Source organism: Mustelus asterias, chromosome 4 (assembly GCF_964213995.1).
Source record: "Mustelus asterias chromosome 4, sMusAst1.hap1.1, whole genome shotgun sequence".
NCBI classification, from domain to species: domain Eukaryota; kingdom Metazoa; phylum Chordata; class Chondrichthyes; order Carcharhiniformes; family Triakidae; genus Mustelus; species Mustelus asterias.
Window position 1 is genome coordinate 58,241,029 of NC_135804.1, and position 17,324 is coordinate 58,258,352.

The 17,324-nt window shown below is 43.1% G+C and overlaps 1 protein-coding gene across 1 annotated transcript in view; it reads right to left on the reverse strand.

Moving 5' to 3' along the window:
* Positions 1–17,324, reverse strand: part of LOC144493113 (diacylglycerol O-acyltransferase 1-like) — a 213,415-nt gene that overhangs the window by 73,111 nt on the left and 122,980 nt on the right. The window contains exons 5-6 of the mRNA XM_078212015.1: positions 16,514–16,642; positions 16,322–16,417 (exon numbers count right to left, since the gene is read on the reverse strand). Of these exons, the coding sequence (XP_078068141.1) occupies positions 16,322–16,417; positions 16,514–16,642 (225 nt within the window). The remainder of the gene's footprint in view (positions 1–16,321; positions 16,418–16,513; positions 16,643–17,324) is intronic.

Below are 17,324 nucleotides of genomic sequence, written 5' to 3' on the forward strand. Positions count from 1 at the left end.
CTTTTTCCCAGGGACCAGTACAAACTGGAAACTTTTTCCCAAGGTGGAAGGGTCAATTACTAGGGGGCATAGGTTTAAGGTGCGAGGGGCAATGTTTAAAGGAGATGTACGAGGCAGATTTTTTACACAGAGAGTAGTGGGTGCCTGGAAGTCGTTGCCGGGGAGGTAGTGGAAGCGGATACGGTAGAGACTTTTAAGGGGCGTCTTGACAAGTACATGAATAGGATGGGAATAGAGGGATATGGTTCCCAGAAGGGTAGGGGGTTTCAGTTAAGTCGGGCAGCATGGTCGGTGCAGTCTTGGAGGGCTGAAGGGCCTGTTCCTGTGCTGTAATTTTCTTTGTTCTTTGTTTGTTCTTTGGGTAGCACTTGGGCAGGATCAGGATTGAAGTCCTGGGGGAGTATTTGCGAGAGTGTTTGGGGAGGTTTCAAAGTAAATGGCAGAAGCATGGGAACCTATGCAAGGAGCCAGAGAAGGGGGAAACAAGATAAGAAGAAAAGGGAGAAAGGGGAATAACAAAAGTGACAGGCAGAGAAACCATGTGCCAGAATCAAACAGAGTCACAGTGCAGTGAAGAATAATGGGAATGGGACAAGAAATGTTAAGACGACAAGCCTTAAGGCTTTGTGCCTTAATGCGCAGAACATGCGCAATAATGTGGATGAACTTATTTTGCAAATAGATGTAAATGGGTATGCTAAAGTTGGGATTACAGAGACTGGTCGCAGGGTGACCAGGGATGAAAACTGAACACCCAGTGCTATTTAGTATTGTGAGAGCAAAAAATGTTATTGGGAGTTGTATATAGATCCGCGAACTGTAGTGTTGATGCTGGAGGTGGCATTAAACATGAAATTAGAGACACATGCAATAAAGGAACATCTGTAGTTATGGGTCACTTTAATCTACATATAGATTGGGCAAATCAAATTAGTAACAATACCATAGAGGAGGAATTCCTGAAGTGTGCACAGGATGGTTTTCTGGACCAATATGTTGAGGAACCAACTAGAGAACAGGCCATCCTGGACAGGGTATTGTGTAATGAGAAAGGAATAATTGGCAATCTGGCTGTGCGAGGCCCATTGGGATAAGCCACCATAATATGATAGAATTCTTCATCAAGGTGGACAGTGTTGTAGTTGATTCTTAGAAACTTAGAAAATAGAAGCAGGATTACCATTCGGCCCTTCGAGCCTGCCCTGCCATTCATTTTGATTATGGCTAATTATCAAAGTCAATATCCTGATCCCACCTTCCCCCAATTATCCCTTGATCTCTTTAGCCCCAAGAGCGATATCTAATTTCTTCTTGAAATCACACCATGTTTTGGCCTCAACTACTTTCTCTAGTAGTGAATTCCAGATTCACCACTCTCTGGGTGAAGCAGTTTCTCCTCACCATAGTCCTAAAAGGTCTCATCCTCAAACCATGACCCCTAGTTCTGGACTCCCCCACCATCGGGAACATTCTTTCTGAATCTACCCTGTCTAATCCAAGTTTCTATGAGATCCTCTTTCACTCTTCTAAACTCCAATGAATACAATCCTAACCAATTTAGTCTCTCCTCATATGATAGACCTGCTATCCCAGGAATCAACCTGGTAAACCTTTGCTGCACTCCCTCTATAGCAAGGACATCCTTCTTCAGTTAAGGACACCAGAACAGCAAACAATACTCCAGGTGTGGCCTCACCAATGCCCTGTACAATTGCAGTAAAACATCCCTATTCCTATGCTCAAATACTCTTGTTATGAAGGCCAACATACCATTTGCCTTCTTTACTTCCTGCTATATCTGCGTGCTTACTGTCAGTGACTGATGAACGAGGACACGAAGGTCTTGCTCAGTATCCACCTCTCTCAATTTACACCTATTCAAATAATAATCTGCCTTCCTATTATTGCTACCGAAATGGATAACCTCCCATTTATCCACTGCACCTGCCGTGCATATGCCCACTCATTCAGCCTGTCCAAATCACGCTGAAGCATCTCTGCATCCTCCTCACAGCTCACTCTCCGGCCCAACTTTGTGTCATCTGCAAACTTGGAGATAATACAATTAGTTCCTTCTTCCAAATCATCAATAGATAATGTGAACAGTTGAGCTCCTGGCATAGATGCCGGTGGTACCTCACTAGTCACTGCCTGCCAATCAGAAAAATACCCATTAATGCCAACACTTTGCTTCCTTTCTGCTAACCAGCTTTCAATCCATCTCAAGACACTACCCGCAATCCCATGCGCCTTAGTTTTACATAGCAGTTTGCTATGTGAGACCTTGTTGAAAACCTTCTGAAAGTCACATCCACCAGTTCTCCTTGGTCAACTCTCCTAGTTACATCCGCAAAGAACTCCAATAGATTCCTGAAGCATGATTCCCCTCATGTAAATCCCTGCTGACTTTGTCAGATTATACCATTGATTTCCAAATGCTGAGCTAGGAAATCCTTAATAATGCCCTCTTGCAACTTTCCCAGTACTGACGTTAGGCTCACTGGTCTATAGTTCCCTGTTCTCTCTCTCTACCTCCCTTTTTGACTAGCGGGCTTACATTAGTTACCCTCCAATCCGTAGGAACCAGTCCAGTGTCCTAAGTATTTTGGAAAATGACCACCAATGGATCTACTATTTCCAGGGCCACTTCCTTAATTACTCTGGGATGAAGATTATCAGGCCCTGGAGATTTATCTACCTTCAATCTCATCAATTTCTCTAAAACCCTTTCTCTATTAATATTGATTTCCTTCAGCTCCTCACTAAAACTTCTTTCTCTTAGAACTTCTGGTACATTATTCACGTCTTCCTTTGAGAAGTGAGAAGCAAAGTACGAATTTAGTTCCTCAGCCATTTATTTGTTCCCCATTATGAATTCTCCTGTTTCTGACTGTAAGGGGCCTATATTAGTTTTTGTCAATCTTTTTCTCTTTACTTACCTGTAGAAACTTTTACAGTCAGTTTTTATGTTTCCCGCCATCTTTCTTTCATACTTTATTTTCCCCTTCTTCATCAATCCCTTGGTCCTCCTTTGCCGAATTTTAAACTGTTCCCAATCCTCATGCTTTTTCTTGTCAATTATGTATACCTCTCCTCTGAATCCAATACCATCTCTAATTTCATTTGTAATCCATGGTTTGGCCACGGCTCCTTTACCTCTCTTGTGCCAAACAGGAACAAACAACTTCAGGAGTTCATCTATTCGTTCCTTAAATGCCTGCCATTGCCTGTCCACTGTCCTTCCTTACAGTAATGTGTCCCAGTCCATCACCTTCCTCTCAGTAATGTTTCCCAGTCCATCACCTTCTTTTCAGTAATGTTTCCCAGTCGACATAGACAATTCATGTTTCATACCAGGTAGAGAGAAAATGGGGAACTATAGACCAGTGTCTCTGAGACAAGGGACCTGAATATAAATAAGGAAAACTACGATGGTATGAAGTGAAAGTTGGCTATGAAAGGTATGACGGTGGATAGGCATTGATGAAAATTCAAAGAGCGAATGGGTGAACTACAACAATTGTTCATTCCTGTCTGGTGTAAAATTAATCAGGAAAGGTAGCCAAAACATGGCTTACAAGGGAAATTAGAGAAGGAAGAGGCATACAAATTGTCCAGAAAAAAACCCAGTAAACTTGAGGATTGGGAGCAGTTCAGAATTCAGCAAGGGAGGGCAAAGGGATTTATTAAGAAGGGCAAAATAGAGTGCGAGAGTGAGCTTGTGGGGAACATTAACTGACTGTAAAAGCTTCTATAGGTATATGAAGAAAAATATTGGTGAAGTCAATATTTCACCAATATTGACTTCAGTGTCCTTACAATCAGAAACAGGAGAATTTATAATGGGGAACAAAGAAATGGCTGGCCAACTAAATACATACTTTGGTTCTGTCCTTACAAAGGAGGACACAAATAATGTACAAGAAATGTTAGGAAACGCAGGGTTTAATGAGAAGGAGAAACTGAAGGAAATCAGTATTAATAGAGAAATGGTGTTGGGGAAATTGGTGGGATTGAAGGCTGATAAATCTCCAGGGCCAGATAATCCACATTCCATAGTACTTAAGGAAGTGTCACTAGAAAATGTGGATGCATTGGTGGTCATCTTCCAATATTCTATAAATACTGGAACAGTTCATATGGATTGGAGGGTAGCTAATGCAACCCGACTATTAAAAAGGGGAAGGAGAGAGAAAACAGGGAAGTATGGACCAGTCAACTTGATGTTGGTAGTGGGGAAAATGCTAGAGTCCATTTTAAAAGATTTTATAGCAGAGCACTTGGAAAACAGTGGCAGGATTAGACAGAGTCAGCAAGGATTTACAAAAAGGAAATCATGCTTGACAAATCAACTAAAATTCTTTGAGGATGTAACTTTGAGATGTTGATGATGGGGAGCCAGTGGATGTGATTTATTTGGATTTTCCAAAGGATTTCAACAAGGTCCTTCATAAGAGATTAAAATAAAAGCACATGGGATTGGGGGAAGTGTATTGAGATAGATAGAAAACTGGTTGGCAGAGAGTAGGAATAAATGTGTCTTTTTTCAACTGGCAGGCAATAATTGTGGATCCATGGAATCTATGCTGGACCTCAGGAATATCTAAGTATGCAGTTGACACAAAATTGATGGGTGGATGAGCTGAGAAGAGGATGCAGAGATGCTTCAGTGTGATTTGGACAAGTTGAGTGAGTGGCCAAATGCATGGCAGATGGAGTATAATGTGGATAATAGTGAGGTTATTTACTTTGGTAGCAAAAACAGGAAGGCAGATTATTATCTGAATGGCTATAGATTGAGAGAGGGCACTGTGCAACAAGACCTGGGTGTCCTTACACACCTGTCCCTGAAAGTAAGCATGCAGTAAGCGGTGAAGAAAATAAATGATATGTTGGCTTTCATAGTGAGAAGATTTGAGTACAAGAGCAGGGATGTCTTGCTGTATAATTCAATGATTCTACTCAACTAAGGGGAATAGCTGCTCCTTATCCACTCTGTCCATATCTCTCATAATCTTGTACACCTCGATCAGGTTGCCCCTCAGTCCTCTCTGCTCCAATGAAAACAGCCCAAGCCTATCCAGTCTCTCTTCATAACTTAAATGTTCCATCCCAGAAACAAAGATAGGTTAGCAATTGTCATGATTAAGCATTTCAATTGGTAAAAGTTAAGCTAATTCATTCATTATAGTTAAACTTTTGTTAAATAAAGTTTGTTATGATAAAAGCTTCCTAGTGTGTCAATAGAATTACACCTGGAGTGAAACATTTTATCCTCAACAGTAATGTCAAATTGGAAAAACTGTTGGGGTTTCTACTTTGAGGTTTCAGGTATTCAATACTCTTTTTGTCTTAGATATAGCCTTCTCTCTTGCACCAGTCTTTTATTACAAAGGATCCATTGTCCTTACAATTCAGCGGTCCTGAAGACCTCTGCCTACCAGCAATATTGCAAAGTTGCTGCCTCATTTCACCGATGATCATGTTCTACAAGAGAAAGAAGAATGTCTGCATGTCTCCAAGATGTTTTGCCTAAGGGTCAGGAACACTGTGAGAAATTGAATTTCTCACAACAGTGAGAGTGGGAAGAGTGTGAGGAATTGGGTAGAATCTGTAGTAGTAAAAGGGACTTACAGAAATGCAATGTAAATAATTAGAAACATAGGCTGGAACTTTCCGTCACCTCCCGTCACCACAAAACACGGAGCAGTTGGATCCCATGGGATAAAGGGGGAGGTGGCTAGATGGGTGGAGAACTGGCTTGGTCATAGAAGACAGAGGGTGGTAGTGGAAGGGTCTTTTTCCGGCTGGAGGCCTGTGACTAGTGGTGTACCGCAGGGCTCTGTATTGGGACCTCTGCTGTTTGTGATTTATATAAATGATCTGGAAGAAGGAGTAACTGGGGTGATCAGTAAGTTTGCGGACGACACAAAACTAGCAGGACTTGCAGATAGTGAGGAACATTGTCAGAGGCTACAGAAGGATATAGATAGGCTGGAAATTTGGGCAAGGAAATGGCAGATGGAGTTCAATCCTGATAAATGCGAAGTGATGCATTTTGGTGGGAATAATGTAGGGAGGAGCTACACGATAAATGGAAGAACCATAAAGGGTGTAGAGACGCAGAGGGACTTGGGTGTGCAAGTCCACAGATCTTTGAAGGTGACGTCACAGGTGGAGAAGGTGGTGAAGAAGGCATATGGCATGCTTGCCTTTATAGGACGGGGCATAGAGTATAAAAGTTGGGGTCTGATGTTGCAGATGTATAGAACGTTGGTTCGGCCGCATCTGGAATACTGCGTCCAGTTCTGGTCGCCACACTACCAGAAGGACGTGGAGGCTTTGGAGAGAGTACAGAGGAGGTTTACCAGGATGTTGCCTGGTATGGAGGGGCTTGGTTATGAGGAGAGATTGGGGAAACTGGGGTTATTCTCCTTGGAAAGACGGAGGATGAGGGGAGACTTAATAGAGGTGTATAAAATTATGAAAGGCATAGATAGGGTGAACGGTGGGAAGCTTTTCCCCGGGTCGGTGGTGACGTTCACGAGGGGTCATAGGTTCAAGGTGAAGGGGGGGAGGTTTAACACAGATATCAGAAGGACATATTTCACACAGAGGGTCGTGGGGGCCTGGAATGTGTTGCCGGGCAAGGTGGTGGAGGCGGACACACTGGGAACGTTTAAGACTTATCTAGACAGCTATATGAACGGAGTGGGAATGGAGGGATACAAAAGAGTGGTCTAGTTTGGACCAGGGAGCGGCGCGGGCTAATTGTTCCTGGTTTCTCGTTTCAAGGCTTCATTCTACGATCATCTTGCTGGTGCCAGTACAGAGTGAGACTGCGGATAGTTGGGAACCTGTCTCGGGGGCAGGGAATTCATATGGTGTTCGTGGAAGTGGAAATGACTAGGGTTGGGAAGCATTTTCCGATCGGGGCCATTGTGATCTCCTGGACTCGTTTCGATCGCCTCAGGGGGTCGGAGAGGAATTTCCCAGATTTTTTTTTCCCCATATTGGCCCTGGGGTTTTTCACTCTGGGTTTTCGCCTCTCCCTGGAGATCACATGGTCTGGAATGGGGGGGTGGGGGTAAGTTAATAGGTTGTAATGAACAAAGCATCGTAGCTGTGAGGGACAGCTCGGTGGATAGGATATTGGTATGTAGATAGGCTGGAAAATTGGGCGGGGATCCTGGATTCAGGATTCAATCCTGGACCGGGGAGCGGCGCGGGCTTGGAGGGCCGAAGGGCCTGTTCCTGTGCTGTATTGTTCTTTGTTCTTTGTTCTAGCTGTTCACGTTGGTGGGATCTTCTGGTCCCGCTGACGGTGCACCCTCTTGCGGGTTTCCTGGTGGCAAGTGGAGCATTCAAAAAGAAACCTCATTGACAACTGGACAGCACGGTAGCACAGTGGTTAGCACTGCTGCTTCACAGCTTCAGGGACATGGGTTCGATTCCCGGCTTGGGTCACTGTCTGTGTGGAGCTTGCACATTCTCCTCGTGTCTGCGTGGGTTTCCTCTGGGTGCTCTGGTTTCCTCCCACAGTCCAACGATGTGTGGGTTAGGTTGATTGGCCGTGCTAAAATTGCCCCTTAGTATCCTGAGATGCGTAGGTTAGAGGGATTAGCGGGTAAATATGTAGGGATATGGGAATAGGGCCTGGGTGGGATTGTGGTCGGTGCAGACTCGATGGGCCAAATGGCCTCTTTCTGCACTGTAGGGTTTCTATGATTTCTATGAACTGTGTAACCAGATGAACCCACTGCCAACCATTGGTATGCCACCTCCCGTCACCACAAAACACGGAGCAGTTGGCACAGTAACTCCAGCCCATTATTTCATATCGTTGTTAAGAGGTTGATAGAATATTTGGAAAAAGGTTAATAGAATTGATATGCTAATGTGTGATGTAGATGATTATGTGTCAGTGACATCAAGAAGTCATGTGATAGACTGGAGAGAGAGGAGTCAAGACTCTATATGGAGGAGCACCATGCCATCTCTGTAATCTGTTTATATATAGTGTTAATAAGCCAGTTTAAAGCAAGTACCAGGGTAAGATTACACACTGTCTGAGAAAGTTAGGCCATGCATACCCAAAACGAAGAACCATACCAGGGTCAACAGATCATAATGACAGTACAAAATGTCTACCACCTAGAAGGACAAGATCAGCAGATGCAAGAGAACACCACTAACTGCAAATTCCCTTGAAAGCCACACATCATCCTGACTTGGAACTATATTAATATTTCTTCACTTTTAATGGGTCAAAATCCTTCCTGACAGCACGATACATACACAACATTGGATGCAGTGGTTGAAGAAGTTGGCTCACACCACCTTCTTAAGGACAACTAGGAATGGACAACAAATGCTGGTCTAGCCATTGATGCCCACATTCTGTGAAAGAATAAAGAAACTGTTCAAGGTGGCTTAGTCAAAGTACTCAGAAAATAGTAATTTTGAGTTCTCCAGTTAGTGTTTTAATATTATTAATTGTCGATTTGTTGTGCAAGCCGAAATGTATTAAGTTGAAGTTACAACGTTGCAGCATATCCTGTCATTTGCCAAATGACCATATATATCATTAGGTTGTGAAATAATGTTTTGAAATTCCTCTAAAACTGTTAATGTGCAAAGGGTTTCAATTGTATTTACAGCTATGTGACGTTAGTATACCTTTAAGAAATGTATTTTTTCTTAAATCATGTTCTCTCCAGGTATCAGCAGCTTTGGGTTTTTTTTCATTTTTGGCGGGCTATCCGCTAGAAGTCCTTTTATTGCTGCTTTAATGGCTTAAATGGGGTGTTTCACTCCTGGAGTGAAAATACTGCTGTTGGTGGGTTGTTAGTTAATACCTGGAGCCTTTCTCTCTCCCTGGTGTTTTGGGAAGCTGTTCTGACTCCAAGCTTGTTCTGGGTGTATATCCAGAGAGCTGCGGCATTCAACCAAAGAACTAAATTCCAGCATTATCTGAGCATTTGTATTTTCTATGCTAAACCTGTGGCAAAGGTTTTGAATAGGGAGGTTTGTTTGAATTGGAAGATCTTCTATATTCATTAAGGGTTATACAATATCATGTTTTTTTTTGTAATTAGTAAATGTTATTGCTAATTTTCTTTCATAAGAACATAAGAAATAGGAGCAGGAGTAGGCCATCTAGCCCCTCGAGCCTGCCCCGCCATTCAATAAGATCATGGCTGATCTGACGTGGATCAGTACCACTTACCCGCCTGATCCCCATAACCCTTAATTCCCTTACCGCTCAGGAATCCATCCATCCGCGCTTTAAACATATTCAGCGAGGTAGCCTCCACCACCTCAGTGGGCAGAGAATTCCAGAGATTCACCACCCTCTGGGAGAAGAAGTTCCTCCTCAACTCTGTCTTAAACCGACCCCCCTTTATTTTGAGGCTGTGTCCTCTAGTTTTAACTTCCTTACTAAGTGGAAAGAATCTCTCCGCCTCCACCCTATCCAGCCCCCGCATTATCTTATAAGTCTCCATAAGATCCCCCCTCATCCTTCTAAACTCCAACGAGTACAAACCCAATCTCCTCAGCCTCTCCTCATAATCCAAACCCCTCATCTCCGGTATCAACCTGGTGAACCTTCTCTGCACTCCCTCCAATGCCAATATATCCTTCCTCATATAAGGGGACCAATACTGCACACAGTATTCCAGCTGCGGCCTCACCAATGCCCTGTACAGGTGCATCAAGACATCCCTGCTTTTATATTCTATCCCCCTCGCAATATAGGCCAACATCCCATTTGCCTTCTTGATCACCTGTTGTACCTGCAGACTGGGCTTTTGCGTCTCATGCACAAGGACCCCCAGGTCCCTTTGCACGGTAGCATGTTTTAATTTGTTTCCATTGAGATAGTAATCCCATTTGTTATTATTTCCTCCAAAGTGTATAACCTCGCATTTCTCAACGTTATACTCCATTTGCCATATCCTCGCCCACTCACTCAGCCTGTCCAAATCTCTCTGCAGATCTTCTCCGTCCTCCACACGATTCACTTTTCCACTTATCTTTGTGTCGTCTGCAAACTTCGTTACCCTACACTCCGTCCCCTCCTCCAGATCATCTATATAAATGGTAAACAGTTGCGGCCCGAGTACCGATCCCTGCGGCACGCCACTAGTTACCTTCCTCCAACCGGAAAAACACCCATTTATTCCGACTCTTTGCTTCCTGTCGGATAGCCAGTCCCCAATCCACTTTAACACACTACCCCCAACTCCGTGTGCCCTAATCTTCTTCAGCAGCCTTTTATGGGGCACCTTATCAAACGCCTTTTGGAAATCCAAAAACACCGCATCCACCGGTTCTCCTCCATCAACCGCCCTCGTCACATCTTCATAAAAATCCAACATGTTCGTCAAGCACGACTTTCCCCTCATGAATCCATGCTGCGTCTGATTGATCGAACCATTTCTATCCAGATGCCCTGCTATCTCCTCCTTAATAATGGATTCCAGCATTTTCCCTACTACAGACGTTAAGCTGACCGGCCTATAGTTACCCGCCTTTTGTCTCCTTCCTTTTTTAAACAGCGGCGTAACATTAGCCGTTTTCCAATCAACCGGCACTACCCCAGAATGCAACGAGTTTTGATAAATAATCACTAACGCATCCACTATTACATCTGACATTTCTTTCAATACCCTGGGATGCATTCCATCCGGACCCGGGGACTTGTCCACCTTCAGTCCCATTAGTCTACCCAGCACTGCCTCTCTGGTAACATTAATCGTATTAAGTATTTCTCCTGCTGCCAACCCTCTATCGTTAATATTTGGCAAACTATTTGTGTCCTCCACCGTGAAGACCGACACAAAAAACTTATTTAAAGACTCAGCCATATCCTCATTTCCCACTATTAACTCCCCCTTCTCGTCCTCCAAGGGTCCAACATTCACTCTAGCCACTCTATTCCTTTTTATATATTTATAAAAACTTTTACTATCATTTTTTATATTAATTGCTAGCCTAGCTTCATAGTCTATCCTTCCTTTCTTTATCGCTTTCTTAGTCTCTCTTTGTTGTTTCTTAAATTTTTCCCAATCACTTGTTTCTCCACTATTTTTGGCCACTCTGTACGCAGCTGTTTTTATTTTAATACTCTCCTTTATTTCCTTCGTTATCCACGGCTGGTTCTCCCTTTTCTTACAATCCTTGTTTTTTGCTGGAATATATTTTTGCTGAGAACTGAAAAGGATCTCCTTAAAAATCCTCCACTGTTCCTCAGCTATCCTACCTGCCAGCCTGCTCTCCCAGTCTACCTTAGCCAATTCATCCCTCATCCTATCATATTTCCCTCTGTTCAAACAGAGGACACTGGTTTGAGACCAAACTTTCTCCTCTTCCATCTGAATCAGAAATTCGACCATATTGTGGTCACTAGACCCAAGAGGGTCCTTCACAATAAGATCCTTAATTCTACCTACCTCGTTACACAATACCAGATCCAAAATAGCTCGTTCCCTCGTCGGTTCCGTAACATGCTGTTCAAGGAAACTATCCCGACAGCATTCTAAGAACTCTTCCTCCATTCCACCCTTACCGACTTGAGTCTGCCAGTCAATGTGCATGTTGAAGTCCCCCATGATTATTGCCGTTCCGTTTTTACACGCATCCCTTATCTGCTTGTTTATAGCCCTCCCTACCTCAACATTATTATTCGGGGGCCTATATACCACACCTACTAGTGTCTTTCTCCCTCTACTATTCCTCATCTCTACCCATAACGATTCCACGTTTTGTTCCTCAGAGCCTATGTCATCCCTCAGTACTACCCTGATATTATCTCTTATTAATAGCGCGACCCCACCACCTTTTCCTTCCTGTCTATTCTTCCTAAACGCCTGATACCCCTGGATATTCATCTCCCAGTCCTGGTCACCTTTCAGCCACGTTTCTGTAATGGCCACTAGATCGTACCCACTTGTGCTGATTTGCACCATCAACTCATTCACCTTGTTCCGAATGCTTCGTGCATTCAGGCAAAGTGTCCTTATTCCAGCTTTTATCTGAACCCGCTTTGATGAGTCGCGAACACCGTCTCCCTCTACTCCCTTATCTAAATTACCGCCTTCATTCACTTGCACCCTCTCCTCTACCATTAATTTTGTAATTCCCCTTACCCCTGCATCCTCCCCCCCATCAATTAGTTCCTTGATCCTAGTCAACTCTTCTAGCTCCCCTCCCCCCAACCTATCTAGTTTAAATTCTCCCCAGTAGCCTTAGCCAACCTACCGGCCAGGATATTGGTCCCCATGTGATTCAAGTTCCACCCGTTTTTTGTATACAGATCACCCCTGCCCCTAAAGAGGTCCCAATGGTCCAGGAACCTGAATCCCTGCCCCCTGCACCAGTCCCTCAGCCACACATTCATCCTCCACCTCACTCCATTCCTGCCCTCACCTTCCCGTGGCACGGGCAGTAATCCTGAGATCACTACCTTTGCTTTCCTCTTTCTCAGCTGTCTCCCTAATTCCCTGTACTCCCTTTTCATGACCCCTTCTCCCTTCCTACCCACATCAGCGGTACCAATATGTACCGCTACCTCAGGCTCCTCTCCCTCCCACCTCAGGATTTCCGGGACGCGACTAGCGACATCCTGGATCCCGGCCCCAGGGAGGCAGACCACCATGCGAGAATCCAGCCTACCTCCGCAGAAACGCCTGTCTGTCCCCTTCACCATCGAGTCCCCGATTAATACCGCCTTCCTCCTCTTTTCCTTAGCCCTCTGAGTTACAGGGCTGGACTCCACTGCGGAGACACGGCCACTGCTGCTTCCCCCAGGCGGGCTATCCCCCCCAGCAGTACTCAAGCAGGAGTACTTGTTGTGCAGGGGCAAATCCACCGGGGTGCTCTCAACCACCCTAGCCTTACCCTTCCTGGCCGTCACCCACTTGGCCTCTTCCCGTGGCCCTGGTGTGACCACCTGATGATAGCTCTTGTCTATCACCTCCTCATTCTCCCTCATCAGCCTAAGATCCTCGAGCTGTAGTTCCAGCTCCCTAACACGGTCTCTCAGGAACCGCAGCTCGACACACCCCTCACAGATGTGGATGTCCGGGAGGCCAGATGCCTCCAGGACCTCCCACATCCTACACTGGGAACAACACATTGGTTTCACACTCATACTGGACACTTTATGTCAAGTAAGACAGTGAAAAGTTAATAAGAGTGTAAGGAAACAAAAACTCACCCCTGCTCGTCCAAGCCCTGTGAGCCAAAGCCCTGACAGCTCACTCAACTTCCCACTCACTCTGCTGCCCGCTACGATGCTGCCCGCTGTATACTTTGGTGCACTTTTAAACCCTCCAAGAACTTCCCCTGGCCACTCCTGGCCTGACTTCCGGTTTTGAAAAAAACCTCCGATTTTAAACCCAAAATTAACTGAAAAAATAAATAATTAATTACAGTCAGAAAACCCACTCTCTTACCCTCAGCCTGCTCCTTTCTATACATGTTAACTGTATTCTTAAAATAAACTTTGTTTGATAAAAGTTCCCTAGTGCGTCAATTGAATCATACCTGAAGTGAAACATCTCATGCTAACTTTAGCCAAATTCAAAGTGCAAAACCTATGATCCAGGCGGACTTCATAAAACACTTTGGAGTTTCTGACCTGAATTATAACAGCTGTGGTGCCTTATGTGTATAGTCCATACTGAGAGAGCTATAAGGCTGTGCCAGGGCTTAGCTGGAGCCAACAATAAAACCATGGCATTGTGTATGTGTCAGCTAACTTGCAAATGGCACTGTTCGTTAGGTTTAACTGGGTAGCTGGTTCTATCTGTTGTCATTTCTTGCAGTTTATAGCGGTGTGCCTGGATGCCACATACCATAAAGACTGCCTGCAATCCATCAAGGAAGGTGCTATGGTGTTCAAATAATGAACCCTTGTCATGCAGCAGCACCCGCAGCCATGCAGTTCTCCATTACAAGCTCATAAACTGTTTCTGCTTCATACTATTGTGTCAGCACTGGATTTGCCAGCCACTTTCTTACGCCAAATAGCTTTTGGAGAGGCTGAAATATGCATTCAAAATACATGCAACCTTTTTAAAAACTAATAAAATCTGCCCCATCCCCCACAAAATACGTCAAAGCTTATTCCATGGTGAGTATCCAGCACCAGACTGATTATAAACAGTAAGATCAATTGAACATATTAAAATACTTAAAATGTGTTAAAAACAGGAAATCCCATCTCATTGCCAGTCATAAACCCAAACCCAGCAATAAATACAATGTCATGGAGATTTTTGAATATCCTGCTATAACTTCAGTGGAAATTAGGAGAAATAGCATAAACAATAATTTACATTGCATTCCTTTCCTCCAAGGTTCACAATCCCCCATTAAAGGTACATTGGGAGATCAAAGAGCCCCAGCATCAATTGTTGCTGTCGTGTTATAGATATATTTGCAGCATTCCTGGTGAGGCAGCAAGTGAATGCACTTTCTGAAGTGTCTGAAAATCGTAAAGTAAGAATTCATACCAGTAGACGTTTCTTTCCCTGAGATTCACAGGAACATGGCATAACTATAATTTAAAACTATAGGGTAAAATAACTGTATTGATCTATTTAAATAACAAGGGTTTGTCCAATTACATTTCCTTTTGTAAACCTGATGAAAAGAAAGAGCGGAGCAGACTTGAAGGGCCAAGTGGCCTATTCCTGCTCCTAATTCGTATGTTTGTTCCCTTGAATATCTTGAAAACGTTGATCAAACCATTACTTAACTTTCTAAATTCCAGGGACCCATAGTTTGTGTAACTTTTCTCTGTAATTGGGCCATTGGAGTCCAGGTATTATTCTGGTAAATCTCCATTGTATTTGTTCATTTGTCTTTCTTAATGTATGGTTTCCAGAAGTACTCTCAGTACCTCAGATGGTCTGACCCTAGTTTTGTGCAACTTAATCGTAGCTTCTCCTCCTCCTTATATTCTATTATTTTAGCAATAAAGGGCAGCATTTGATTCATTTGTCTTTTGATTATTTTCTCTACCTGTTTATGACATTTCAATAATCTGTGTACCTGGACCCCAAATTTTCTTTGTCGCTTCATTGTTTCGAGCTTTTTACTATTTAGAAAATGCCCTGCTCTATCTTTTTTAGGTCCAAAGTGGATGACCTCACACTTGTCTACAGCGAAATTTATTTGCCATAGTTTAACCCCCCCATTCACTTAATCTATCAATATTTCTTTGTAATTTTACATCTTCCATTGATGCCACTTATAATACTGCCTATCTATGTGTGAGCAATATATTTGGGTTTCTACCCATGATCTAAATCATTATTGAATATTGTGAATAGTTGAGGCCGCAGGACACCACTAGTCACATCCTACCCATTATCCTAACTCTTTGTCTCCTTCCACTCAGTCAATTTCCTAACTTGGTAAATAATTTTCCTAACTTCAATTCTATGGACTTTAGCAAATAGTCCCTATGAGGCATTTTATCGAATGCCTTCTGGAAGTCCACCAAAGAACATACATAAACATTCTCCTGACTACCAAATGAGTAATTTCTTCAAAGAAAGTCAATCAGATCCATCAGGTATGGCCTATTTTTACAAAATCTTACAGACTCTCAATTATTTAATGTGCTTATTACGCTTTTACTGAATTACTAAAAGGGCAGTAAGCTGTTTAAAAAGAACTTATACCCTATTTACCAGTCAGGGCTGTGCGTATGCTTCTAGCACTTTTCTCAGCAGCATTCCATAAGCCTCCTTTCACCGTACAAGTTCTTCAGGATCTTTCTCACTCTTCTCACACTAACAACCCTCAGTGCTCCAAAATCTCATCACCACTATCTTCATATTCCCACACGATAGGACTACCATTTGCACATCCCCAACACCCTGTTCCTATGAGAATTCCTACTGGCAACAGTGGGACCAGAGAATCCCGTAGCCAGCAAATGGCATGCCATCTCCCGCGGCCAAGGAAACAGCTGAGGGAAGGCCAGAGAATCTCGCCCTACATCACATAATGTTTCAGAAAAGAATACCTATTCCTAAAAGGCATGCTATTTGAATATAAGACCCACTCCCTTTACGCATACAACATCATACCTAACTAAGAGGAATGGGCAAGCCTAAAAATAGAAATGTAGTTCCACCACCTTATTTCTGGCTATGTCATTGCCAGTGGGAAATAGCTATTTAGCTAAAACATATACTTGTTACAAACAGAATCCAGATTCATATAAATTGAAATGGTGATTTGTAATGCAAAATAAAAATCATCAATTTTTTAAAAACTGAGCAGGGAATAAAATCTACACCTTTTAGTGTCAAGTTGTCTGGAAAGATAACCATTTCCTGTATATTGCTCCCTTCAGTGTTGTTTTCATCATATTGAACTGTACATGATGAAATACCTGCAAAAGCATCAAAATTAAATTAATATATCATAACAAAAAAGGCTGAAGGAACTCAATTATAACAATACTCATAAATATTCCAAATGGATATACCTGGATGTTTCATGGCTGATTTTAGACCTAAAGGTGCCCATTCTTCACGAAGCCACCTATTCACCTCATGATATGAATACAGTTTCATGAATATGATGGTATGCACTACTAAGACCATTGCTGATCCAACTGCATATAGAAAGAACATAAAGAGAGAAAAGGAAAGACAAGAATGATGAGTACATATATAAAAGCCGACCAGTCCACTGGCATAAATATATTCAATTGGCAGGAGTGTCCACAAAGTGGCAGCACCAATCAAGACATCAAATAACAAACTTATGTTTTATGCCATTTTACAGTATATATAATGATCAATCTCATAAGATTTGGCCTTTTTGACATCTGTCATTCATTTCCACAAGACAGGCATACGCCAACATAGTACTTTTTGGGTGCCAAGTTGTCAGAGTGGCTGCAGAGCATTCCAGAATGGGTAAGGAAAAAAGGTTAAACAGCCAGGAATCATGGTTCATATTGACACCAAAGGACATGGTAAGAAAGAGAATCAAATCCTGCAAGGGAAGATATTAGAAGGTTAGGAGAGAAATTCAAAAGTAAGGCTTGATAAGTAAAAACTCTGGATTACCCTTGTATCACACACTAGTGGGTACAAAAATGGGCAGATAGTGCAGACGAATGCATGGTGAAAGAGATATTGCAGGACGGAAGGCTTTAGATTAAAGAGACATTCGGGCTAGTTCTGTGGGAAAATAGACTGGACAGGTTGCACCTCAGCCAAGAGAATACATGGTGCGAAGATGAACAAGTTCTGTTGGTGAGGTTTTAAACTAACTTGGCAGAAGGATGG